Consider the following 27,891-nt stretch of genomic DNA (forward strand, 5'->3'; position numbering starts at 1 on the left):
AGGCTTATCAGTGTGTCACTATTTATCTAGAATCTATCTTTGAGGTCACATATGCTTTGCCTGTTTGAAACACCTTTTGCCCAATTTTATGATGAATCTTTAATCAAAGTTGAGAGTATGTTCTGTTCTTCGGGAGGAGGTTTAAATGTGGTGCAGATGAGAGCTTTTTGAGCAATTGGACTTGGGGTGTGGGGGTTGACATCCCCCATCCTCTGTGAATCCCAATGCACCTTCTCGCAGATTCCACCGTTAAGTTAATTGGACAGGGAGTGAGGGTTGAGGAGGGAAGCGTTCAGCCCCATTAGCAATCCCTCTGTGGCAGGGCGATCCGAGAGGATCACAGACTCACAAATAGACGGATTAAAATAATCAATAGGTCTCTCTCTCACTCTCTCTCAGGCTCACTCTCGCTTTCTCTCTCAAACACACACAAATACACGTACTCACACACATACATGCAGAGTCTGAGGAATATCAATTGCACACCACTTTTCAATGTTGTCTTTGGACTTTTGCAAATTAGCTTTAGTCACACTAATACACTATCTCACACATGCACACTAGAGTTAATTTAAGCCTTGAATAAATGAGAACAAGTAAAAAGGTCAGAGAAATGAAAGCGATCAGACTTGTCTCGATGCTGTCTACGTTTCCTTTTTCCTTTTTTTAAATGATAAGAATCTTTGTAAAAATCTATCGTTTAGTACATTTTGCATAGCTCAAATGTTTCTGAGGGCCGTATATGCCCCAGAGATCCTAGATTCTCCACCTCTGGTTTGTAGCGATGGCATTAAATCTATCATAATTTATTATGTTCTTTTAGGGTACAGAATAAAACCACCATAAATGCTATATTGCTGGTATTGGGTCGAATCCTTGTACATCCATAATCATCAGTTTTCAGGAGAGCCCAGAAACGTCATCTAAAATAACACGCCATTTTCAACACTTATTATTATTATTGTTATTATTATTATTATTATTATTATTTAAAAACCTCATATTGTGATGATTTGGGGATTTAGTGCCATTTCAATTCATTTCAATGGGGTAAATTGAATTGATATACATTTACATGCTAACTCAATTACAAAATCGGTCATGGAACGAATTAATCTTGCAAAGCGCGCATAAAAATGTATCAGTTCTTGCCGTTTTTTTTAGTATAAATTATAAAATTTATTTCACCATCTTTGTTTTAATTTAAGATTTTAAAAGTGTTTTGTCTTTTAACTTGCGTTTAGGTTGAGTTTTATCTTGATTTACATCTTTTCATTTAATTTCTGACGCCACGCGTAAAAACCACACTTTTGGGGATTACAACAGCGACACTTGTTGGATATTTTGATGTATTACAGCAAATGTGTTGTAATACCACCACGCTGCCTCTGGGTGGCGGCCGACGTCGTCCAGTTGTCTGCAGGGAAAGATGGCGGTACGGAAGAAAGACGGCGGCCCGAATGTCAAATATTTCGAAGCGTCCGATACAGTCTCTCAGTTTGATAATGTGCGCGTCTGGCTGGGAAAGAATTACAAAAAGGTACTGGCAGCATGATTTGTAGACTTCCATTTTTCACGCCGAAGACGTGGACACTAAGCCACGGGCTTTAGAGGCAGTGACAAAGAGGAGGGAGGGAGCTCAGCGTCCAGATGCTCGCTCGGTTCACCCGAGTCAGGATACAAAAGGATGCTGAGCTCGCAGCGGCGCCAGATGCGGTCGCCCGTGCCTTTATCCTCGTGTGTTAATTCGATGGGAATGACGAAAGCTGTGGTGCACGCACTGGCTTCGGAGTCTGGGCTTCACTCATTGGGCTCGCACGCTAGCTAGCTAGGTTGCTAATCGGCTAACGGCGCAAGAGGAGCAGATCCAGATGTTGGCTGGATGTGACGTGCAACGACTGGATCCGGGGCTGCCCATGTCTACGCTGCATGACAATTCACTAATAAAATCGTTATTATTATTAAACCATTCCAATAAAGGGCAACAAAGCCAAGTGCCAAGTTCACCCTCAAGGATCACCAGTATTTTTAATGCTTAAAAATCGAGCTCCCTAGCTGCTTTGCTAGTCAGGACAAATAGCACACTAGTACATGAACCTTGAACTGCAACTGGATATTGATTAAATGCGCTTAACAACTTGGATTAGTATATTGAATTTTAAGCCGTAGAACAACTGATGAGGCTTAAGCTGTTTGATTTGATGTCCAACTAGTGCAGGGGTCGGCAAACCAAAATGTTCAAAGAGCCATATTGGCCACAAAAAAAAAAAACATACCTGTCTGGAGCCGCAAAACTCTGAAAGCCTTTTATAGGTCAACATAGACTGTACGCATGCCAACTATTACAATAATTAAGGAGGATACAAATACAAAATGAACACTCACGATTAAATGTTTATTCCTGTGAATGAATCCTTCATGTACTCAGCATCGGCGAATGGTTTTCCGAACTTTATTATCTCCCGGGCTGCAACAAAACTTGCAGGAGTAGTAAAGTTTGGAGATGCCATCCACTTCTTGAAACCGATTTTTCGGTCCTCCAATTTCTCCACCAGCACTGCAATTGCGCCTTTCCTTTCAATTCAAACTGGGTGATCGGCAGCAAATTTAGCATGCTTTAGCTGAAAATGTCGCTCCAAATTGCTCTTCTTTTGATTTGACAACTTCTCATTGCAAATCAAACATGCAGGCAATCGTTTGGCATTGGCAGTGAAAGCAAATGGTTCATTCCGGTCTTTCTTAAACTCTCTTGTTCTCATTAGCAATCTTTCTCTTTTTGCCTTTTGAATCCATGGCCCGTCACTCACACCCTTGTTTGTTAACAACTCGCCTGTGCTGTGTCGCAGGCTATGACGCAATTTGGCTATTTGACGCCATTCTGAAATTCGGCATTTTAATATATTTACAACTACATACATTTTTACAGTATAAGAATGTCATGATTACCATCTAAAAACCATATTAAAAAACAACAACAATAACAAAAAACATTTTTCCATTTTCACGCATGTTTGCAAAAGCTCCAGGGAGCCGCTAGGGGGAGGGCTAAAGAGCCGCATCCGACTCTGGAGCCGCGGGTTGCCGACCCCTGGACTAGTGCAATGAATTAGCAATGAAAACCAATGTGCTATTGATAAATGCTCAAACGTGACTACTAGTGAAGAGGTAGTAAATAGTAGAATTTTATATTCTGACTAATCTGATTATTAGCATGTGATCTAGTTATACAACCAGTGTAGTATTTATTTATTTTTATTTATTTACTATTATAGGAGTATTATATCCCTATTGTAACCTAACCCTAATCATAAATGAAATATGTCTCCTCTCTCAGTACATCCAAGCAGAGCCCCCAACCAACAAGTCTCTGTCTAGTCTTGTGGTCCAGCTTCTCCAATTCCAAGAGGAAGTGTTTGGCCGACATGTCAGCAACCCCCCGCTCACCAAGCTGACTGTATGTCTTTGACACACGCTCTATAAACATGTTACCAAATCCTTAAAGGCCTTTGCTTTGAATAATTATAATATTTTGCTTCAGATGAAATCTTTTCTGGACTTCAAGGCCGGAGGTGCTCTTTGCCATATTCTTGCAGCTGCCTACAAGTTCAAAAGTGACCAAGGATGGTAAGACTTTCTTTCCAGCTGGCATGACCCCACATGGTGCAGTTTCTTGTGTAACTCCAGTCTAATTCCCTGGTAGGCGCAGGTTTGACTTTCAGAATCCATCTAGGATGGACCGAAACGTGGAGATGTTCATGACCATTGAGAAGTCCTTAGTGCAGGTGAGTCTTTCTCGCTTGTATATTTAATCACACACAAACTGTCGATTAAAAAATATGACACTCATTCATCAAATTCTTCTTACTCAACACTAGAGTATTGTAAGTGTATATATTTTGTACTCCAGAATAACTGCTTGAGTCGACCGGTCATATACTTGAGCTCTGACATAGAGCCAAAACTTCTGGGCAAGCTGAAAGACATCATCAAGAGACATCAGGTGTGTTTTTAACCACAGTTTATATGAGTGATTCCCAACCACTTTGCTATGTGAGATCTTTAGCAAATAATATTAAAGTTACGATTTCAGTCTGTCTTTAGAATATTCTTATTTGTGGATTCTTTTACAGGGCTCAGTGACTGAAGACAAAAGCGCCAGCTCCCACATTGTTGTTCCAATTCCTGGCAGCTTGGAAGAAGGTGAGGCTTCAAATGTTTGGGGTTTGGGTCAAATGTTTGACTTGTCTTATTAAAATTCAGTCTGAGCGTGTTCCAAAAAAAAGGCAAATCTGAATAGTAATTCTGAATGCTACAATGTTTACACCATGGTTTCATTTACATTTTTTTTTCCTTCAGAAGAGTGGGTGCGCCCTGTGATGAAGAGGGACAAGCAAGTTCTCCTTCACTGGGGATATTTTCCTGACAGGTTTGTTCCCAATTGGAGCTTTCCAAGCATCCTTCTTAGTTACAGAGCATCTTTTTTTAATCTTTTCACAACCTGCAGTTATGACACCTGGATCCCAGCCAATGAGGTTGAGGCCTCTGTGGAAGATGCCCCCAGCTCAGAGAAGCCAAGGAAGGTAATTGAGTGTGACAATTTTCCTTACAGAACTTTTGAACTTTGCCTTTAGAATCCTTGACGTTGACATCTTGGTCTGCAGGTCCACGCAAAGTGGATTTTAGACCTGGACCAGTATAACGAGTGGATGAATGAGGAGGACTACGAAGTGGGAGAAGGCCACCCCAAGAGGAAGAGGATATCGGCCAAGACTCTTACGGACGAGGTGACCACTGCGGATGAGCGGAGAGACAAGAAGCCCGTCGGTGCCAAGAAGAGGAAGCGCTCGCCGTCACCGTCTCCCACACCACCACCGCAGGAGAGCAAGAAGAAGAACACTAAAAAAGGGTGTGAGACCGTTGTTAAATGAAAAGTGAATAGCCAAGTTTAATGTCTGTGTGTCATGTGACAGGCCGACGACCCCGTACACTAAATCCAAACGGGGCCAAAGGGAAGAGGAACAAGAAGATCTCAGTAAAGATTTGGATGACGCATCACCAGTTCCATCATCTGAAGACGGAAATGCAGCCAAAACAAGTGCGCCAAATTTTCAATATTCCGAATTCATTGTAAGAAATCTTTGTCTGTTTTGCAACTGATTCCCTTTTTATCTTTTTTTTCTAGATAGCACCAAGAAAGATTCAGATTCAACACCAGTCAAGGGAGGAGCAGATATGGGTGAGAATAAAACTGGATTTTGGTCAAAATTTGTCTTTGTACTTTCCAACTTCTGTACCCAATCTGTATGTGGTTCTGCGATTTTAACAGACGAGCAGGAGGATGAGTCCATGGAAGTAACAGGAAAGGTAAAAAGTGGCAACCATAAATCTTCTATACCACTAGAAAGAATATTTCTGATCATATGAAATTGTCTCATGAGATTGAGCTGGTACCTCATTTTGTGGCCAATTTTTCTATTCCTTTAGGAGGAGGAAGAGGGCTCCTCAAGTGTTAAGGGGGAACCAATCAAAGGCGCGGACCTTCACGAAGACAATGTGACGGAGCAGACGCATCACATCATCATACCAAGCTACGCTGCCTGGTTTGATTACAACAGGTAATACAAATCCACATAGTTTTTTGTAAGCTCACCTACGAGTGGACATGACTCATTGTGTCATTCCCTTAGTGTTCATGCTATTGAGCGCAGAGCCCTTCCAGAGTTCTTCAATGGGAAGAATAAATCGAAAACCCCAGAGATGTAAGTAGAGTCGTTTTTGCAACGCATCATTGGTTATGATTCTTGAACCATACAACGTCAAGTCATATCTTTTATATACTTGAAATGTTCTCTCTGCTCCCGTTTTCAAACAGCTACCTGGCATACAGGAACTTCATGATTGACACTTACCGACTAAACCCTCAGGAGTACCTCACCTCTACCGCCTGCCGCAGGAACCTGGCTGGAGATGTCTGTGCAATCATGAGGTACGCGGTAGTGGACAATAACCATTTCCTGTTTAGGTCATTGTGTGCATGTGTCGCTTCTTCAGCAGTGTCTAATTTAGTCTTAATTTGGCAGAGTCCACGCCTTCCTGGAGCAGTGGGGCCTAATCAACTACCAGGTGGACTCAGAGAGCCGGCCCACCCCCATGGGCCCCCCACCCACTTCCCACTTCCACGTCCTTGCGGACACGCCGTCCAGTCTGATACCCTTACAGCCCAAGACGTCACAGGTCTGTACATGTACAACGCAAACACACGGACATACACATTAGCGTTATTTATCGTGTGCGTTGTTGTAGACTCCCGCGCCCCAGCAGATAATGTCCTTCCCGGATAAAGTGAAAGATAAACCAGCCGACCTGCAGAACTTTGGGCTTCGGACTGACATGTACAGCAAGAAGATGGGCTCCGCCAAGGTATTCATCCAAAACAATTCAGATGTGATTTGTCGTCATTAGCATGAAAATGTTCAAATTTGAGTTGAGACACCATATCAAAGTCAAAGTCAAAGTCTCCTTTATTGTCAATTCCTCCGCATGTCAAGACACACAAAGAGATCGAAATTACGTTTCTCACTATCCCAGGGTGACAAGACAGAGTTCACAACGCACATACAAGTAAACAACACAGGAAAAATAAAACAAGAAGATGAACATATAAGAGTGATAGCACGCTAGCCGCTCCCGATGCACAGCAGAGTCCGGAAAGATGACAGTCAACCAGGCCACTGCGAACACGAGCACACAGCAGGCACGCACTGTCCGGTTCGTGGATCCTATCAGGCGAACGCAACCCATCTTGTCGTCCCGCGAACGAACGTACGCCAGGAGAATGGAAGGCACGGCTGGGCGAGCTGGGTTGGCCACAAGCCTGGCCCGACGTCTTCGCGCTGGCCCCGCAGACCCGCTGCCGACGCATCCCAACAATGCTCCAGGACGGAGCAGTCCGAGCTCACGACGCAGTCCAACCGGGGGAGGAAGAGCAGGCCAGTCCAGCGTCGCTCCATGACGAAGCAGTCCGAGCGCCCTTAATCTCTCCGCACCAAAGTCCAGAACGCCATAAAACCCACTTCCGCCGATGTTGAGCAGAACATGCCCGCCGCACTAGTAGCACGACGTATCACACAAAACGAACACACACAAAACTGCCGGACAAACACTCAGTAAACACTCACAAAACACCGAACGGGACAGAGAGTGGCTGCTGCGTGTGCACGCGCCGCCATCTTGTGAGATGCCATATTTATGATGTAATATTTTTTTGTGCACAGAGCAAGAGTGCAGCAAGTTCTATGAGGGATTGGACAGAGCAGGAAACACTATTACTGCTTGAGGTACACCAATATGACCACTGTGACCTGTCATCACAATGCCGTTGGATACTAGAATGTAAATCTTTCTGTTTTCAGGGATTGGAGATGTACAAGGACGACTGGAACAAGGTGTCGGAGCATGTTGGCAGCCGCACGCAGGACGAGTGCATCCTTCACTTCCTTCGCCTGCCCATCGAAGACCCCTATCTGGAGGAAAGCTACTCGTCCCTGGGACCGCTGGCCTATCAGCCGGTGCCTTTCAGCCAAGCAGGAAACCCCGTAATGAGCACAGTGGCGTTTCTCGCCTCGGTAGTGGACCCTCGCGTGGCCTCGGCAGCGGCTAAATCTGCTCTGGGTGAGATCTTGCCCCCAAGTAGACTACATGCACCTCACATGCACGGACAGATTTTAGTCAGCAGTTACTTGACAATCTCCTCCCTTTCTCCTCAGAGGAGTTCTCGCGTATGAAGGAGGAAGTTCCCGCGGCCCTGGTTGAAGCTCACGTGCGGCGGGTGGAGGAGGCGGCGAGGGTCAGTGGACGACAGGACCCTCTTTACGGCCTCGAGGGTAGTGGCATTGCCGGCACTGTCTTGGACGAAGGCGAGAGACCGGGTAGGGTGACACCTGTTTACACAATAATCCAACAAGGCAATTTGAAAATGTTAATGGGGGTCCTAATGCTCAGATGAGAACAATGACGACAGCAAGAGTGACAGCCAGTCAAATGAGGAGAAGAAGGATACCAAGGTAGGATGCGTCTTTGGTCCCGCTTTTGTGAACGCTGGTTGATTCATGCCCCACCGCCGCCCCCTACAGGACAACAAAGATGCAGCGAATGAGGAAGATGAGAAAGTAGCAGAGAATGGGAAGAAAGAAGAGGAGAGAGGAAGAGAAGTTGAGAGGGAGGTGGACAAAGCTGAGTCGGAGATGGGTAGGCAAAAATGCCGTCATGTTACATCATTAGGCGTGATGCAGCACTTAATAAATGTTTTTTCTGTCACATGCACAGAAAATCAGGTTGTCACTAAAGGAGGAAAGTTGATTTGAATTTTTTTTCTTCCTTTCAGGTGACAGCGAGAAGGAGAAGGATAGAAAAGAAGGTGAGGAAGGCCAAAGAGAATCTGAAAGTGAAGTCGAAAAGAAGGCAAAGGTGGAGCGGGACGTGGGCGAGGGCAACCTGGCCACTGCCGCTGCGTCCGCGCTTGCAGCAGCGGCCGTCAAAGCGAAGGTGTGTAGACTATTAGGGCACAAAATCATTTGACTCAAATTAGGGCTTGGTAATAATCATCCATCCCTAGCTCAACTGTAGAATCTACTTTGTACCGGACTATAATTGTCATTTATGCCATTACCAGCACTTGGCTGCTGTGGAGGAGAGGAAGATCAAATCTCTGGTGGCACTGCTGGTGGAAACCCAAATGAAGAAACTGGAGATTAAACTGCGGCACTTTGAGGAACTGGAAACCATCATGGATCGGGAGAGGGAGGCTGTGAGTGGTGGACTGTGAGAAGACATGTTGCTTTCCAAGGCAGAACTTATCTCTGAACGTGTGCTTGTCTGTCTCCACGCTTGCAGCTGGAGTACCAGCGACAGCAGCTCCTGGCCGACCGTCAGTCCTTCCACATGGAGCAGCTCAAGTACGCCGAGATGAGAGCTCGCCAGCAGCACTTCCAGCAGATCCAGCATCAGCAGCACAGCCAAGCCGGGGGTCCTCATCCTCCCCAGACCGCTTCGGTCTCCCAAGGCTCGGCCTCGGCTCAGCAATCCGCCAGCGCGCCGCAGCCGGCCCCCAGCCCCGCGCCGTCGGCCTCGGCGCCGGCCTCGGAGTCCCATCCCCCTCCGGGCGCCCACGTGTCGCCCCCATGCCCCCCCGGCCAGCCTGTGACTGGCCACTCCGGCAGCGCGCCTCCACACCACGGTCAGTGAGAAGCAAAATCACAGAGAAGCAGCTTACTGACTTTACTGCCGTTGAATCCTTTGAAAAGAGCTGCGAGCTCTTCTGATCCAATTCACATTCAAGTTTTGTGACTACAGTCAATCCAATGTTTTCTCCTGTTCTCATCATGTCACTCACAGAATCCAACACTCCTCGACCCGCCGAAACACTTCACCCCTCTGCTCTGGTTCCACCCCCACAGTAAGAATTGAAGAATTGCCGTTAAAAAAAAAAAAAAAAAAGCATTTTAATGTTTCTTATCCAACTGGACAATTGATGAAAGACAAGCTTTTCAATTTGGATCAAGAAAATTCAGATGACCAGTTTACACACTACACGGTTTGACATTTCTGGTGAACTATGAGGGTCTTGACATGTTTATGCTGGAGGAAACGAAGAGTCATCCTGTTGCTTTTTTTTTTTTTTAAGAGTCCTAATTTAATCTCGAATCATTCCGATGTCTCTTCAGTCCCATCGTCGGTACTAATTGACATTTACAGTATGTTATGAAAAATAATGCACTTTTAATCTTTCATTGGGTCTCGTTTTAAGACTTGAAGCATCCATGAAATTGAACTTAAGCACTTATGTAACCCTTTTACTGTCTTAAATGCCTTTTCTGAAGGATTGATTGGAACTCTTGTGTCAATTACGCGAAGACTGAAATGTTGACTGAACATAGTCTGGATGCCATTTGAAACAACGTACTGTAAACCGGATCTTCCGTTACAATTCCCATAGTATATGAGAACTGATTGCAAATACTGACAGCGTTCCCCGCCAGTTATTTCTGACAACAAGGAAATAACTTATAAGTACTTTAATAATAACGTTCCAGCACTTGGAGAGTAAGAATGATGTTTTGAATTGTGAGGAATGTACTGTAGTGCTGTCTGAAAGGAATGACTGAAGCAGCAACCGCAATTTTTTCAACATTTGTGTCTATTGCTAAACCAAAATGTTGTTTTTTTTAAGTCATTTTATCTCACATTTATTCAGTGAGTTTTATTGTTGTTGTTTGTGGAAATGAAGAGGATTTAACCGGTTCGTTTGAAGTTACAAAATGAAGAAAAAAAAAAAAGACAAAAGAAGAGTTGTGTCCTTTGATATCTGCAACAATATCCTCACTTTTTATCCAATCGATTTTTATATTTTTTACTGTTTTTCCATCATCTTTCTTTGATATCGACATTGTAACGGAGTATTGTTACCTTTGTAGCCTCTAACTAACCTTTGTGTGATTGTGAGGATGTGTGTGAAGGCATGCCTTGAAAATCTGTAAACTTTCTTACAACATGCAGTTTTATTTCCAGTGCCATTGTGTGTGTGTGTGGGTGTGTGTGTGTGTCATGAAGTGTAACTCATGTTTTGTCAGTATTTCACATCTCACCAAAGCTGTGAGTGAAGTTACCGACATCTGTGTTATGACTCCATCGCGTTGACATTGTGATAAGAAAAACAGCGTTTACAGAATGTGCGTGTTCAGTTCCTGTATGTTTTCACTTGACTGAAGGAAGCAGCTCTTGCATTGATCATTCCAAAATGTCCAAATGTCCTCAGTGATTCGTCTTCAATGCGTGATCAATCTGGCAGTTTGGATTCTAAAATCTAAAGAGGTTTTAATTCCACAATGTTAAGGGAAAAAAAAATAAAAGTATGTGGAAAACTAATTTTGGTTTTCTCTTATTTTTGAATGTACTGGGCAAGTAGCTTATTGTTTCGTCATTGTCGTGCTTTACAATATACATGAATCCATCCATCCATCCATTATAATTAAAACGAAATGCATTTTACATATAAGCGTGGATTTTGTAATAGATTATTAAAAAAGAAATGAGCATTTCATTGTGACATAAAAAATATTTCATCATTTTGTTTCCTCACCAGCGCTCTCCCCACAGTGAAACCTGACAAAGTCCAGCACTCGGGCCTGCTGACCTTTGAGAAACTGGGCCACAGTCCTGCTGGGGTCTCCCAGGAAGGTCTGAGGCAGGAGGCGCGTCTCGCTTTCACCGCACGGCAGGTCATCCATGTTCCCAAGGGACGAGGGCGCCTCTCCCACAATGTGCTGTCCCAGTTTGCGACCCAAACTTTGCTGTTCTTCTTCTTTTCCACCCTGGAACACAACTAGTGCGCCATAGCGTCCCATGGCCACCTCGGTCTGGCCCGCCACTCCGCCATGAACGTATGAGCCAATGTTCCATTCAGTGGGGACGCTTACGGTAACCGCCCGCCTCACTGACATGTTCTCACCCAGGCGACCTGATAGGACAGAATTAGCATAATTAAAGTATTATATAACAACGACGGGAATCACGCTGTCGCATGAAACAATCACTGCTACTGACCTATGCTTAAAGCCACCTGATCAGCAAGGGTGGCTCCATCCGACACGTTCAGTTTGCTCAGTTCCTCAGACACCAGGAGACTCTGGAACACACGCAATGACATTCACTTTAAATACCTGGAAAAAAAAAAGTGTGCTATAATTGCTAATTAGCAGGGGGAGGAAGCTGTAGGCTGAAACCAAAAAGGGGTTCTTGTTGATGTGCAAGAACTATTTCTATATTTCAATTCTAAATGCGTACCTATATACTTTGATTTTTAGCAGATACAGAATTTAATTTTTAGTTTATGATGGCACTTATACAGGTGAGAGGCAGTTGGCATGGGAACAACAAACTCAAACATGACCCTACCTTCATGTATCCTGTCTGACTTTGGCTTTTATTTTGGTGGTGAGCTAAGGTGGAGAAGGCGACATCTTTCACCAGCTGCTGAAACTTCTCATTGCGGGCAACAAAGTCTGTCTCGCAGTTGACCTGAATCATGAACAATATTGAAAAAAAAAAACCAAATATTTTATATTAACTTGTACTTTGTATTTTTAACAAAGGTATGGAGATGGGTTCCATCCAATTCCACTACCTCCACCATGACGGCAACTTGATCTCTCACAAAGACACCAATGAGGCCCTCCTTGGCTTTGCGACCCTCCAGCTTGTTTGCTTTGCTCCAGCCTTCCTTCTGCGCCTGCTCGTGCAGCCAAGCCTCCGCCTGACAGATAGACACATCACGTTCGTCAACATTACGCAGCACACCAGAGCATTATGTGGGGTAAAGAAATCCAAATGCAAACCTGTGCTATGTCATTGTCAAACGTCTCCAGCGCTTTCTTGCAGTTTATAAAGGTGTACCCAGTGCTTTTTCTCAATTTGACCAGGAGGCTCTTGTCAGCCGCCAGAAGAGGATGGCATGCTGAGTGCAAAGTGTGACTGCTGACCTGAAGGTGACAGGGGATCGCGCTTACGTGTTCCAGTGTCTTCATTGTAAATCGATGCCAAGTGCGCATAACATAATCATCCATTCAATTTGTTCGAATCTAATATAAAATAGTTTACGAATTAAATGTTTCTGGAAAACAGTCATTTAATGCAGATCGGCGGTACTCAGGAACTGGACGAAACAAACCATCTTATGCTTAACACAAACTTGTAAGAATTCAAAACAATATTAGAAATCGATTTCAGTCTACTCACCTTTGCCACATCTTTACTGAGAGACCTGAATAAAAAGCTTAATGACATCTTACTAGTATCCACGCGTGAGCACTTATACAAAAAGCTCAATGAGTCAGTAAATGAATGTCATTGACGTCCACGCTGTCTATGGAAGCCGAGGAGAGACACACGTATGAAGCTATTAATCATGTATACCACCCTCTAGCGTAACGGAGGATAACTGTAGACGCACATTCAATAACCTTTTGACCCAACAGTTCTTCGGCAATTTTGAGGCTCTTTGCTAAGAGACCAACTATAAGTTCTCCACCCATGGTGGAACTCAATTATTTGTTTGTATTGCCTTCACGTCATGCTTTGGGAAACAAGACTATTCTTAGCCATTGTATTCCTTTGTTCAGACAAGGGTTGTGGTCTTACCTTAGCAAACTTTTCCGACAGTAAGGAATACAATGGCTATCGTAAATGAAGACATAAAGAACACAATTCAACTATGACTATTCTTAAATCTTGTGACCAACAATGATTACTTCTCATTGTGGCTTTCATGTCTCAAGATCTTTTTCTCTCCTTTATTGTCAGTCAGACAATAAAATAATGTCATTTAATATTATTCTATTATCAATAAATTATATTTTATTTGTATAATTAAAATATCCTATTTCCTAAACACCAGGACTGTGTATCCTGGGATTAATTTACACAGTATATTTGATTATGTGAATGTAATAATAATAATACTAATACTACTACTAATAATAACAATAATAATAAATATAATTTATAACGCACTTTACATTCAGAGGAATCTCAAAGTGCTACATGGCAAGTAAAAACAAGAAAAGAAAGCCTGAATCATCTATGGAAAGATGTGACGTAATTCTCAAGTGTATTGCTCATGGAAGAGCGGAAGATTTTGAGTGCAGACAGTTGTACTATCACTGTCTCACTTAACTACAAACAGGTTATGTTATTGTACAAACATAGAACATAAAATGTCAACTGTATAACTTGATTGTAATAAATAGTAATAATTAATAAATAATAAATAATCTCAGTTGAATACATAGACGCAAAATGCAGTGAAATGAAATAGTGAGGTAAAAACGCTGACTTGTCTCTGGAGTCCACACATAACTTAACACATTCGAATCTGTTCAGACAGAGCTGCATTGAAGAAAAAAAAAAAAAACCTGTGAAACACAACATCTGACACACTGACTTTTTTTTATATTGGGTATTTTGGCACGATTGCACAAACAAGCATAACTTTAGAAATAAACAACGATGATCCTTCATTCGATGAAAATAACTGCTCATTGCTCCCAACTTGATACTGCCATATCTTTTTTTAAATATATACATTAAAGTAGAATCAGCGTGCTAAACAGGTGTGCGCTTTCACAGAGAAAAGATAGCAAGCTTATTTGCACATTAAGAAAAACTGTCTGGGGTCAACTGCATAGAACAATTATTAAACCAATACAAACATCTGAGCAAATCATGTATAAAGGTTATTGGAAACATCTTGTAAGGAGAATCCGGCCATGTGGGCTGGATGACATCCAACATGGGCTGTGTTCTATAAAAGGGAAACCACAGCGAGGGTCTGTTCACCTTGTCTCCAGCGAGCCAGGATGAAGCTCATTACTGTCTTTGCACTTTGGGTCACTCTGCTCTGTCAGGCACACAGTAGTAAGATCTTTTTTTTCCTTATTATCACATCTGGATGGGTTCATGTATAGCTGATTGGCGGGACACTCCGAATAATGTGTTCCGTTGTTTTCTAGACTCCCTTGACTCATGTCAGGGTCGCTGTGGCTTTGGAAGTGACAATTCTTTTTCCTGTCAGTGCAATCCTTCCTGTGAGCGCTACAGAGACTGCTGTTCAGACTATACAGATCTTTGTAAAGGTAAGTGCTTAATTTGAAAAGAAAAAAAATCCTGGATCAGCTCATTCATCCAGATTTTCACGCCAGATATTGTAATGTGACCACTTACATTAGAAAAAAAAAGTCTTTATCCACTGCCGAATACAAAAATTAGACAATTACTATACCATACAGTTTATACCAAATTATCATTAAATTGTCCTATACAAAGCATGAACTTACTATTCCATCTGTTCTTCTCTGTATTTTCTTAAAGCGGGATCCACTTCATGTAAAGGTCGGTGTAATGAGAAGTACAACTCTCAAAATAAGTGCCATTGCAACTCAAAGTGCACGCAGTACAACAACTGCTGTGGCGACTATGCAGATGTATGCAACGGTAAGAAAATAATATCACTGATGTGTGCTGCTCTATTGCCTCATGGAGAACACCTGCTCACCTTCACAGGGTAGACTGTGTCCCTTAAAGTCACAATTTATGGTCGGATTAGTTCATTTTTATTTTTCATTCACTTTTTTTTTAATCTGATAGTTTTAATTAGTTTTTGTATTGGGTTTGTTAATTTTTGTCAACAATACTTCATTTTGGTTTAATTTTTAATAGTTTTAGAATAATAGTAGTTTTCGTTTTCGGTTGTTGTTTTTTTAGAATTTTTAGCAGAAATCAATTACTCCATGCAACCAGCAGGTGTCAGTGTAGTTTCAGATAAAACATTGTATGTTTGTACGCAGTCCTCGGGTCAACTATGTCACATATTTTTGATGCTGTACATGTGCAGGTGGCGAAACCGGCGGTGGCTCCGTGATCACCGATGCTGAGATCAAGTCTATCTCTGAAGTACTTTACGTTCTGGACTCGAACCGAGCTTCAGCCTTGCAGTTGGTGATTGATCCCCAGGCTTTGATCTCTGGATCTCAAACTGGCTCCCAGGACGATCTCTCCTCTCGCCCGTGAGGAAACACCTCAGATTTGACTATTTTCTATCACGTCAGTATGACATCAGATCTTGTTTATTTTGTGCTTTCAGCTTTTTCCGTTTTTTGGATGAGGAGGGTTTGTTCTCCAGGCCCAGTTATGCGGCTCTCTTGGCTCTGTTGGACAACTACAACAGGATGACCGGACAAGACGAGGACGTGAGTCCCCAGGAGACAGCTGAGCAGGACGACTTCCTCAGGGAGACCATGTCCAATACCGAGCTGGGCCGAGAACTTTTTGCCTTCTTATATACGAAGGGTACGTCACTACACACATACAATATTCTGCTTCATCAAACGTGATGTTATTTTGTCCTTGAAGGTGTCTACAAGTCAGAGGAAGAGTTCATATATGACCTGAAGATGATGTGGTTCGGATTGTACTCTCGCAACAACAGGAGGATGGATTCCAGTGGTTTTGAGCACATTTTTGCAGGTTTGAACTGCTTTGTTGTCCTTTGCTGGTTACAAATGTAAGCACTGATAATGCATTTTATTCCATTTTCCATAATCATTTTCAAGCACTCAAAGCACATGGAAGAATATAAATATCTCTGTTCTAGGTGAGATAAAGGGAGGAAAGGTGTCAGGCTTCCACAACTGGATCCAATTTTACCTTCTGGAGAAAAGAGGGCTCCTGAATTACTACAGCCACAGCTTCAACGGGCCTGTAAACACAAACCCTTACATCGTCTCGCTTTATCACGTGTATAGCGCTTCCTTCACTGGCTGTCTCGTCTTCCTCCTCGCAGTGGACGACCTTCCCGGACGTGCTAGGAATGCAGTTCAAGTGGGACGGCTACTTCAAGCAAGTCGGCTCTGCAGTCATCGGCTGCAGCCCCGAATTTGACTTGGCTGTTTACAGTTTGTGTTACATCACCAGGCCTGGAAAACAGTGAGCGTCATCCTCCCACGTTGTCTGCCCGTACTTGCTGGATTGGATTCCCATTTTTGTCTCTCTTTCTCAGATGTCGCTTGAGCCTTGGCGGGAAGGAGTTGATCATCCAAACGTACACATGGGAAAACTCTTTTTATGGCGATGGCAAGAAATATATCGGGTCTGCATTTCCCGCAACACCCAGAAACTAAACAAGCTACACTTGTACAGATCACACATTGACTGACGAGTAAAAGCGAGGAAACAATATTTGGTGAAAAAAAATGCAATTCCAAAGTGATGTGGTCCCACTTGCATTGACCACTACATGAACTATATTGACAAAAGTATTAGGACACCTGTCTATAACGTACCAACAGTTCCTCAACATTTGTAAGTGGAGAAATAAAATCTAAAATGTGTCAAATTGTGCTTCAACATTTCTGAAGAGACACGCACAAGCATGAGAATGTGGCATTCTGGCAGGGGAAGGATCCAAGTGCGCCTAATGGGCCACAAAATGGCCATTTACACACCCTGAGTGGGTACAATACGAACAACCAAGCCTTGAGAGGAACACGCATGTGTTCATTGGACACAATTGCTTATTGTCTTATCCGAAAGGCCCAAAAAACAGTCTTTGCCGTACGCACCGCAGAGACAAAAAGACATTAACCGATGCTGTTATGCTTGACCTGCTCCAAACAGTAGTCACCAGCTTAACCTGCTCATATCAGCTGTCGATAAAGCTGCAGCGTTTATGCCTGTGTGTGTGTGTGTGTGTGTGTCCAGCTGGGATGGGGGTTGATTTTAGTCTTTTTCACTCATCTAGGGTGACTAACAGGATAAATTCTGGTCTGCCGACAGAACAGGGGGACACACTTGCAGCCGTGTTTAAAGAAAGCATTACAGGAGATGGATCTGCCACTGATCCCATTGTCCACTGGTCTGTGCGCATTCATGCACAATAAGCGCCGTCAGTTTGCAGCAAAACTCAGTCTCGGTCATTCATCTGCTTTGGGCCTCACATGCGGTCGACGTGTTGGAGGGGGACAGTTTCTCCCGCAATTTTGTCGCGGGATATCAAATTTGCTGAGCGGGTGACCACTAAATTGGAAGAGTAAATCTTCTTTCTTTTCGAGCTGCCATTTTTGCAGCCCAAACGCAATTGAATTAAATCACAGTGGGGCAAATAAAAGAAAAAAAAGATTCAATTGTGTCTTTTGTCATTCACACAACTTCATAATCGAATTATAGCTGGCCACCCGCCAGCGTGTCCTTGCATCTCCCCCAAATTGGCTTCTCCTGGCAGCTCTCGTGAGCCACCTGACTTTTGTTTTGTAATTATATTATCCCGCTCTGTGTGTAGCATGTTGTGGCTAATGGCAGCGCGGGCTAGCCCAGCTGCACATGCAGAAACAAAGCTGCTTACAGGCCCAGACAATAGGCCCGTGAAAAAGGGACGCCTGAAGGCGGTCAGCCAATGAGCACGCTCAACAGGGGGCCAACAGCGGCTTTGGAGAAGGGTTAAGGGGGTTTAGTGAGGCGAGGGGGTGGGGTCGAGGGGACTATTTTATCCGGTCCTGGGGTCCATCAATGAGATGGTTAGTAGGGGGGACACATGGTCAACATCACCCCGGGTCGGCGCTGGGCTGGAGGGAGGTTCAAGTGTGGCTTGGATGTGGGTCAATTCAAAAGTTGATGGGGGACCATGAAACTCGCAGCAACGTTCATTCTCTGCACTTTTTGTATCCTCTCCATATTGTCGCCACTATTTGCATATTATACTTTATGAAGTGAACGCACACATATGGAGAGTCACAGTCTGGGCTCAATTGGGTGTATGAAACGGTTGAATCACACACTCTGGGTATTGTAGCCCAGCCTGGACTTGCAATAACTTACTTTACATTTACAGATTATGCACTGCAGGAAAGAAGGGGGAAAAAGGCAAACACAAACAATATTGGGCAAATGGAATCTCCAAACTTGAGCCACCACAATATATTATAAACAACTTTACAAGTACCCCAGTTGAGTTATATACTATATACGTACATGTTGGGGACAAAGAAAAACAGTGCAGACTGCTGGATCTGGGTTGTGGGACAATTTGGGGGGGAAGTTTATGGCTTCTCTTGCAATCATCTGAAGTCCCTGATGTATTCACAAATGAACACAAGTGTACTCTCACGTACATGTATGTACTCCTCACCCTGCGGAGGTGACTTCTCTCAATGGACTTTGAGTATAACAGATGGACAGGAGCCTATTTTGCAGCATAGAGGGAGTTGGAGTTTGTGCCTACTGAAGTGAATTTGATGGCTTCATTTAAAAATAATAATGTTATCACCACTTTAGTCATAATGTACAACTCACACATATATGAAAGACAGGATTATGTTTTCTGTTCATACTGAGACACCAGCAGAGAATGGATGAACAATTGAGTGTCAGACTTACAGGAAAATATAAATGCTTGATGTAGCTAATTAAGCTAATAGCTGAACAAGGTATGATTCAATAGACATCTACGCTGTGACAAACTATAATTGGGAAAAAAATGTAAGTTATTTTACTTGTGCCGTGAGATAGCACATTTAACACATTCAAATCATCTTTCCCAATTGAAATAAATGGAAATGCAATTAATCTGTTCCATCTGTGTTTTTGAGGACTAAGAATAGTACTTCGAAGCATGCATTACTGAACAGAAGAATTTTTTTTGCCACATTTGTTTGGACATTGTGCTCCTCCTTCTTGTGTACATGTCTTGACCACCAGGGAGCAGTATCACCCGAACATAAGGCTATACAAGGAGTAAGCCATAGTAATATTAGTCACTTAATGATGATGACATCATAAGACTAATGCTATAATTTAGCTCATCTGTAGCATTGCTCGTTAGCATTAAGCTATTTTTTTTAGCTAAATTTTATGAAATACATCATTGTGTGTAATTTTCTTAGTTTAATGTTTTCTGTGCAAGCCACAAGGTACCACCACTAAATCATAGCAAAGCAGTGTTACTTTAGTCAAGGCAGAATTTAGTGTTTAAATTGTGGGGGTGTACTTAATGAAGTGGCCTGTTAATGACCAAATGCAGCATTTTTTGGAACATATGTTGTTTAAAATAAGTAGGCCAAAAGAGCGGGCAGACAAAAAAAAAAAAAGAAAAGAAAAAGCATGCAATGAAATGTCACATGTTTATGTGATTTGGATACCACAAGGTCTGAGGCCGCAAGCTTCTCTCCAGGGGAGGCAGTGGGCCCAACATTGCAATTCCCAATTCAGGCTGCAGGTGTGGAAAAGGAGAAGCTGGGACATGAACAGGGACCGAGAAGCTCACACTGGGTTTGCACTTTTTGTCAGGGTAAATATAAAGGGCGAGAGCCTCGGTCAGATTCTGACCTCTAACTCAACCAAGTCAAAATTGTCACTTGACTTATGTGATGTTTTAATGCCAGCATGCATTTTATATTTTGAGACTCTTCTTATTTGGTTTGTTGTTTTATGTATGATTCATTTTACTTCTTGATTGCTTTAAAAAGAGATAAAAGTAATTTAAGCCTTATGATTCATAGACACCGTCTATGTAAATTTCACTGAGAAGTGTAATCTATGGCTTTTTAGCTATAAAAGCAAATTATTTATTATTTACTTTTCATATAAAATTATTTAAATATGTGCATTCATTTACAGAAATCTTGCAAATGTAATAATCAAACGATACATTTCATTTAAAGTAAGATATTTTATTTTTAGTATCTGCATTTATGAAAGGAATGCATGGTCAACAGCTAATAACGAGAATGGCGCCTCGATTGTATTTTGAGATTTACTTAAAACTACCCGCCCAGCGTGCATCAGGAGTTTTGCTTCTTTTCCAACGTACGTGAATCCTTGCACACCTCATGTGGTCTGAGCTGCCACTTGGGTGAGCTGAACTTGTGCAACAGTTTAGCAGGCCGCCGCTGAGGGACGGCAGGCTGCAAGGGGGCATGCAGCAAACACCTGCTCACATGCAACTTCAAGCTGTCACATACAGTTAAGCTCAGGCGGCTGAGCGCGTCTCCCCAAACGTGCTGCCTCACTGCAACAAAGGGTGTCCCGACACACACACACACACGCACGCACACACACGCGGGAGCGTCGTGTGGGCCTCAAGCCACGGGCCGGCCACGCGCAACTTGGCTTGGCGGGAGGCGGAGCTTGTCAGTGGAGGTTAAAGCCAGAGCCCCTGCAGGGTGACCCTCACTGAGACTACACCGCAGCGCTGCAGAAGCACACACAGCCACAAATCTCTCTTTGATGGACAAACGAGTCAAAGTCTGATCGTTGGACGCAGGACGAACTTCTAGAGGTCAGGTACGTCTCCCATGCGTATTTTACATGATTTTTTTTTCTGTTTCGTTTTGAAGCATAAATGAGTTCAAATTGTTAAATTCAAGTTATTTACTAGTTTGGGAGAGGGAGTAACCTCTGCAAACTGTAACACAGTCACAAGGATTATTAGAAAATAACAATTTGTAACATAAATGTATCAAATTTACATCTCAAGGGCTATTAAAAGGAAAGTGGGATGTAATATTTCTGCATTTGGAGATACATGTCAATTCGTCTCGAGTTCTCCGTGTCTGATTTGGGGTCGTCAGGGTTCCATTTTAATCCCGTGCTCGCCGCTTCATCCGCGGAGTAAATCCTACGATGGCCCAGATTGGACTTTCAACCTGCCAGTGAGTTTATCCTTCCGGGGCTTTACCAGTTCAGACAGTGACTCGGATTATAACCAAGTGAGACAGAGAAACAAGAACGAAAAGGATCCCCAAGTTGTTTCCTTCACGGATGTAAAACGCTTGGGCCAATAAGCAACTGTAGGAGAAGGAGAACTGTCCGGTGCTGAAATGTAGTGAAACTACAATATCCAGCTGAAATGTTATCATTATTTTAAAGTTATTTTAAAATGTTTTAGATTGTTATGATCCACCAATTTCTGGATTCACTCATTTTGTAGACATTGTAATAATGTGGGGGGATTGGAACTTGTTTTTTGATTATCAAAGAAGCTGTTCGCGTCCTCTACAAAATGCATTAAATATTATGAAAAAAAAAAAAGAGCAAGAGTGGGTAGGGAGAATTCCGTAGAATGAGACCATGAGAGATTTTTTTGATACTTTTAAAATGTTAATACATGACGATGATAAGTTTTTGTGGTGTTAGGTTACGGATTCTAGTTACTGATCTGACTCCAAATTGCGATCAACACTTAACACATAAATTGCTATGTCCTAATCCACACACTGGCGCACCTAACAATTTTGCGAGTTCGTTCTGTCAAAGAGAAGACCAGTAGATCAATCAGACCAAATTTACCAATTGTTTATTCCTGACAAAGCGCACTAATACAGGCCTGGGTCCCGGGTCCCTCACACTAAAACTCGTGCGTTTTTGTGACCACCAAAAGACGACACATTCTTCCGGGTTGCCCAGTTTTAAAGAAACACAATATGAATATTAAAGCATGCAAAATATTGTGAGATGATTGGTCGACGGCCATCTCCTCCCCGCGTCGGCGCTATCGCTGAGGTCAGGTGGTTGGATTTCCCCGCGAAGCCGGGCCACATAGACGTGCTGTTGTTCTCGTTCCTCAATGACCTTGAGATGTTCTCGTCCGGTACTCCCTGTCTGGGCCTATACACAACACTTCAACGAAAACAAGTTCATGCAGTTTGCCTGCACATTCTTCGCCACCCACCAATCCACACGAGCGCTCCAATACTAGATATTATATTAATATGATTATAAGTTTAACACAACCTTAAAAATATGTTTGCAAACTGCCGAAAGCACATTTCCCTTTAGTGGTAATAAAACTCCCAAAGACATGTTTGTATCTACGAGGTACTAGGTAGGTATAGGATCTGAAAATGGCTGGTAGTAATTAACAAGAATTATAGAACTACATTTGTGGTTTTATTTTCCGGCACTGTGAAACAGCATTTGACCTTCTCGTAGGCAACCAAAATATCACCAATAATGCAAACTCAGCGATATTAATTTCAATACGTTCCATCTCATCAGATGAAGTGAATCTCGTCTCGTATTACGGCTCACATTGGACGATTGTGTGTTTGCACAGACGATGATGATCAAGCGCTATGCGAGACAAGGAGACGGCGAGGAGGACGTTAGCCCCACGCAATGGATGGAGGGTGACGTGAGCTCACCCGACGGCGACGCCCCTTTGACCTCAAACCGCTGCAGAGCACGCGGACTCAACCATCAGGCCAAGGAGGAGGGCAGCGAGGAGGTCGAGGATGACGAGGAGGAAGAAGCGACAGGCCAGGATGATGAGAACGAATCCAAGCAGTGTGGCCCCAAGAGGAAGCGGCTGACCAAGGGCAGGCAGGAGCGCTTCCGCGCCCGCCGCGTCAAGGCCAACGCCAGGGAGCGCTCGCGCATGCACGGCCTGAACGACGCGCTGGAGAACCTGCGCAGCATCATGCCCTGTCACTCCAACACCCAAAAACTGTCCAAAATCGAAACCCTGCGTCTGGCCCGTAACTACATCTGCGCTCTCTCCGCTGCCCTGGAGAGGGGTCTTTCCTTGGAGAGCAGAGCTTTCATGGAGACCCTCTGCAAGGGGCTCTCGCAACCCACCACCAACCTGGTCGCCGGGTGTCTCCAGCTGGGCCCGGCGCCAGGCGTGGCCGGAAGGCCCGACGACAGAGTCCGCCCTCCCCCCGTGCCTCTGGGCGGCATGGCGAGCTACGCCTCCCCGGGCCTGCCGAGTCCGCCCTACGGCAGCTTTGACTCCGCCCACCTGCTCCAGCTGAGGGCCGTGAAAGGAGGGGCGTATGAGAGTCACTCGCCAAATGAATATAACACCGGTGGGGTGGGGACGCCCCCCTACGAGGGGCCCCCCACTCCGCCCCTCAGCATCAGCAGCAACCTGGTCAGCAAACAGGAGCCGTCGCCTCACTACTTAGCCCCGCCCCACTACTCCCCGTCACCCGTGGACCAGGGCCTGTACCCGCCTCAGACCGCCTATGGCGTGCAGATGTCATATGACTCCTACCATGCACCTCACATGACTCCCCGACAGATAACCTCCGTCTACAGAGACTAGCAGAACCACCCTGCAAAGTGTAGACTCCAAGTCATCATCTGTGTGTGTGTGTGTGTGTGTGTGTGTGTGTGTGTGTGTGTGTGTGTGTGTGTGTGTGTGTGTGTGTGTGTGTTGCGCAATAGACTAGCTGCAGTTAGAAATGACATGACATGATGTAAGTTGCATATTTCTTCCCAAACTGATTACCAAATGGATCCAAGTGGGAATTCTCATGAAGGATCATCTGCAATGTCCAAGCACTTCTATTTGAGCTCTTTTTTTTTTGGTAGCAACCAATATTCTACATGAATTAAATGTATTTTAATTTATTGCCTAATTTAATTTACACGATATTTGATCTGATGTGTGTGTTTATATGATTGTTTTTGTATTTGTTGTGTCATTCCTCGCCATTTTTTGTGTGTTGTTTTTCTTGTGTCTCCTAATTTTGAAGGTCTGGAAATATTCCTTTTTGTAGCACTGTGTTGTAGATCTTGGGTGGAGACAAAGACAAAATGAAAGAAAACAAATGATTGGTTCACAAGAAAAATGGGACTCTCAGGTTAGCAATACTTATATTTAATTCCATAAGTTGTTGCTTTTGAACTTGTATTTGTTTCTTTTGGATATTGACATTAAAAGACAAATAATCAACTGTGTTCAACGGCCTACAGCTTCCTTGTTGATGCCCGACTTCATTTCACTTGTTTTTCTTTTTCAATAAATTCGGAGGTTTATCCGCACTAATCCTGCGGCCATCTTTTAATAAAACCGCTGAAGTACGATGTCGGATTGAAAGATAGAAATGTGTGATTATGGCTTAAGTTACCATTTCTCTTTTCAAAAACACCAGGATGGAATAATCCTTCACCGCAATATGACGCGCACATTTCTATCCATCCATGCAAATGCATGCAATATATTTCATCCATGCTCCATGCTGGTCAGTGTGGAGGCCACCCACTGAGAGGTCATTTAGGCAAGGGGGACAAGGTCAGTGTGGGTCAGAGCTCATTGGTGGGAACAGTCTTGGAAGAGTCATGGTCAACAATGGCGCCATTACATGTTGCCTCTCAAAATCCCCAATATTACTAAATATGCGCATGTGAACACTTGTGACTGAGAGGTGTGGAAAGCGCGCCAGCTAAATACGTTGTCAGCTAAATATGATGTTGGCGGTTGAATTGCAGATGATAATCCTGACGAACATCCCATGCTCGGGAGAAACCTATCGCCTTGTTTCGCCGAGGGATTAGCATAAGCCCGCGTGTGTATTTGCACTATACTGACTAAACAAACTGAGTGTGTGGCGCACGATGAATAACAAAACGACCTGAGAAACACGTGACAGTGGACATGAAAGATATTTCTGTTGAAGAATATGGAAAGATGGACAAAGCCCTCGGGAATGTTTGCACTTTAAGCATCAATCGAAGAATTGCTGTTGACCTAACCCTATTTGACCCTATGACCCTGAAACTGCACTCTGATGTGGAAGCTGCGGCAATGTTAGTTTGAGCCTCAGCTCATTTACACGCATCCCAATTTAGACTTTTTGACAAACCTGTGTTTTTAGGAAGCCAAAATTCTTCATTTATTAGACACATTGCATCTCTGTTTATCTAGTGTATATATGATAGCAACATAGCATGCTAATTGGAACCATTCCGTTCATCAAATAAAATAAGAGAATTGTATTGAACTCAACAGGGAGAAAAAAATGTAACAGACAAAAGTAAATGTGTGAGTAAGTAGACGCGATATTTTTATTTTTCACTTTGATGACATTTTTTGATTGATATTTGTTTGATAAAGGTTGGGCGCACTTTTGTTATATGGAAAATAAGCAAATAAGTGGATTCGAGAAATACTGATTTGCAGCGCCGCCAAGCGGTTAACTAGTGACATTACTTATATGAAATTGGATGGATAACATTAAGAGTACTTGGCCACTAGATGTCAGCATTTAATTATGTGAGAATTTGCCTGGTTTGTCTTGTAACAAAAAAATGGCGCTTCAATCACGTTTCTTCAATATTGTCGCAGGTTATATAAAAAAACGTTTCAAAATCGGATTACGTTTATGTTCTCTCTATAGTGTGGGTCATACATGTTAGTGCATATTTGTTTGGATCTCATTATGCCAACAGAAGAGGAGATAATGATGGAATATAATTAACCTAATTTACGTGCAAACTGGTATCTGGGGTGTGTTTGGATGGGAATAATCAGGCTAATCAAGGTGCCTGGGGACTGTGCTCAATCAAAAGTGTGCATCCAACCAGAGTTCATATCAAACTCTGTGATTATGTACCGTGAAAGGACACGTAGAGAATTAATCAAGAAAATCTGCCTGATTAAATCTTCAAAGCAAGAACTGAGGAGCTCGGCCCAATAGGAAAAAGGAATGTGACGTGTGCAGTGGAGAACAAAAGCAGCACTGCAGGAAAATTACACAGAGAGGAGCCAGAAACAAATGCAAGACTGGCACCATTTGGAAATAAATGGTGGATTAATTGCTTGACGCCTAATACAAAAGACTATGAATACAAATGTGGCACTGCTTATTATAGGCAATCTTCTCAAATTTCTAATGCAAGTCTGATTGAACAGAGTCACTGAATTTGAAAGCAGGCTGTTACTGCGCAGGTCGAAAAACAATTGCCCTCACGCAACCTTCCCTGAACTAAAGTGCTCAGAATTCCAACCCGGCGCAACTGCTGTTAAGTGAGTGTCCTGAAAAATGTAGCAGCCCGGCTTGCATCTCGTGGTCGTCGGTGTGGCTTTCCGGCTAGAATGAGCTGCTACGCCAGTTCAAAAGGCCCCACACATGGAGCAGAATGCACGAGTGTATAAATGCTGATGAGCCATAAATAGATCAGAGAGGAGAATACGACTTCCTGCACTCCTCGGCCAGATGTGATGCCGAGCCATCTTGTGAAAGTTTTATTGCGGAGGAGAGAAAGAGGAGCTTTTGAGAGACGAGTGCAGTTCACCGACCTGGGGGGGCGGGGTTGATGTTCCTACGGAAGGAGGGCATCATGGATAGAAGTGTTTGCATGTAAGAGTATCCCCCTGCTGAAACGTGTTCACCGCTCCACTTTGTCGACCTTGCCGATGTCCCCTAGCCTAACCCCTCGGTGGCATGTTGACAGAAGGTGCTCGTGTGTCTTGCAAATGAAATAAAAATAAAGCGGTTATAGCAACAAACACATATAATATAGTCGTTTTGCTTCACTTATAAAAAAAAATAAAAAATCCGTGTCAAGTTTTGAGGCTCACAATAAAAATAACAGTACTGTATTTTTTTTTTCATTGTGAGGATTAGCTCAAACAGAAAACAGCTGAGAATGAAGAAAACAATGTAGCTATTTTCAGAGGCTTTTGGCAATGATGGTTGCGTGGGTGCCCATCTTAAGTGAGTCAGAACAAAATCATCAACAAAGATGCATTTGTAGAATCTAGTTGGCAGGATGAAACGTGCACCACCGTCTTCATTGTTATGCATTAGTAGGTCAAATTTACTGAAATCAAAAATATTTGAATAAAATGATCACATAGGATGCCGTATTTGATAGCATGCTATCTGCACATTGAAAATTCCCCAAATAGTACATTGCACTTGTGAGTTTTTGTCACTTTCTGCAAGAATTTCTTTGCAGGGTGTCGGAATAACCTCACCGAGTTGGTGTTTGGATGTGAACTGCCTCTCACCTTCATAAATCTTTTGCTACTACCTCCCACCTAATGCCTTTTCTGATGATGTTCCAATTAACTCATTCAGTGCAATTGACGGAAATAGACGTCAAAGCTCTATTTTAACAAAAATGATCACAGTTTGCTTTCATCAAGCACTAAAGGTCATCAAGTTGTTAACATATAATCGAACTCATTGAGTGAGAGGTGCGTAACGCTTTCGGGAGTGGAGCTGTCTCCTAAACTGATATTTGAACCTATCAGAATTAGACTGACATTTATTCGACGTTGAGCCACATGTCCCTTGGCTCCTGCAATAATCCCCTATATGTCCAAAACATCCCATGTAAGCACATAAATGACATCTGATCCAATTTTACACCTCAACTGGTAATGAGGAGGAATGTAGGTACAGTTGCCGTGCTGCAGTATCATGTTTGATTAGTGTGACTTGGTTCGTCTCACAGCGGGCCAAATTAAATTCCTCTCCGTTTGCAGCCAGCACTTGAGCGAGGGTGTCTCACTGCATGACAAACTCAATCGCAAAGAGCGACAGAGATGCTGAGAGC

General features: G+C 43.3%; 4 protein-coding genes across 5 annotated transcripts; 3 read left to right on the top strand and 1 right to left on the bottom strand.

Annotated features, from left to right (window-relative positions):
- Nucleotides 1-1,409: 1,409 nt before the first annotated feature.
- On the top strand, nucleotides 1,410-10,923 carry smarcc2 (SWI/SNF related BAF chromatin remodeling complex subunit C2). Its single transcript, XM_088389834.1, has 26 exons — nucleotides 1,410-1,540; nucleotides 3,335-3,454; nucleotides 3,539-3,624; nucleotides 3,701-3,782; nucleotides 3,908-4,000; nucleotides 4,131-4,200; nucleotides 4,357-4,426; nucleotides 4,505-4,580; nucleotides 4,662-4,906; nucleotides 4,971-5,095; nucleotides 5,183-5,236; nucleotides 5,327-5,364; nucleotides 5,485-5,615; nucleotides 5,688-5,759; nucleotides 5,873-5,986; nucleotides 6,081-6,234; nucleotides 6,304-6,420; nucleotides 7,275-7,337; nucleotides 7,413-7,671; nucleotides 7,767-7,928; nucleotides 8,002-8,063; nucleotides 8,133-8,247; nucleotides 8,384-8,544; nucleotides 8,672-8,806; nucleotides 8,893-9,235; nucleotides 9,394-10,923. Exons 1-26 carry the CDS (start codon nucleotides 1,430-1,432, stop codon nucleotides 9,456-9,458), a joined length of 3,123 nt encoding a protein of 1,040 aa, XP_088245960.1. The 5' UTR covers nucleotides 1,410-1,429; the 3' UTR covers nucleotides 9,459-10,923.
- Nucleotides 10,538-12,951, bottom strand: tsfm (Ts translation elongation factor, mitochondrial). The gene is made up of 6 exons (XM_088389835.1): nucleotides 12,793-12,951; nucleotides 12,393-12,536; nucleotides 12,182-12,310; nucleotides 11,953-12,075; nucleotides 11,602-11,683; nucleotides 10,538-11,515 (listed from the first exon to the last, which is right to left on the bottom strand). The coding sequence occupies exons 1-6, from the start codon at nucleotides 12,838-12,840 to the stop codon at nucleotides 11,121-11,123; spliced, it is 921 nt and encodes a 306-aa protein (XP_088245961.1). The 5' UTR covers nucleotides 12,841-12,951; the 3' UTR covers nucleotides 10,538-11,120.
- Nucleotides 12,952-14,314: 1,363 nt separating this feature from the next.
- On the top strand, nucleotides 14,315-16,945 carry endou (endonuclease, polyU-specific). Its single transcript, XM_088390848.1, has 9 exons — nucleotides 14,315-14,469; nucleotides 14,565-14,687; nucleotides 14,923-15,045; nucleotides 15,446-15,617; nucleotides 15,695-15,900; nucleotides 15,964-16,077; nucleotides 16,205-16,311; nucleotides 16,394-16,536; nucleotides 16,610-16,945. The coding sequence occupies exons 1-9, from the start codon at nucleotides 14,412-14,414 to the stop codon at nucleotides 16,728-16,730; spliced, it is 1,167 nt and encodes a 388-aa protein (XP_088246974.1). The 5' UTR covers nucleotides 14,315-14,411; the 3' UTR covers nucleotides 16,731-16,945.
- Nucleotides 16,946-20,656: 3,711 nt separating this feature from the next.
- LOC148390655 (neurogenic differentiation factor 4-like) lies at nucleotides 20,657-24,285 on the top strand. Of its 2 annotated transcripts, none has more exons than XM_088389016.1 (2): nucleotides 20,657-20,881; nucleotides 22,658-24,285. In XM_088389016.1, exon 2 carries the CDS (start codon nucleotides 22,661-22,663, stop codon nucleotides 23,645-23,647), a length of 987 nt encoding a protein of 328 aa, XP_088245142.1. In that variant the 5' UTR covers nucleotides 20,657-20,881; nucleotides 22,658-22,660; the 3' UTR covers nucleotides 23,648-24,285. The 2 variants fall into 2 exon arrangements, with proteins under 2 accessions (XP_088245142.1, XP_088245141.1); XM_088389015.1 differs by having other exon boundaries at nucleotides 20,661-20,886.
- The last annotated feature ends 3,606 nt before the right edge of the window (nucleotides 24,286-27,891 follow it).

Source organism: Syngnathus floridae, chromosome 11 (genome assembly GCF_059516105.1).
Source record: "Syngnathus floridae isolate MCC-2025c chromosome 11, RoL_Sflo_1.0, whole genome shotgun sequence".
NCBI lineage: Eukaryota > Metazoa > Chordata > Actinopteri > Syngnathiformes > Syngnathidae > Syngnathus > Syngnathus floridae.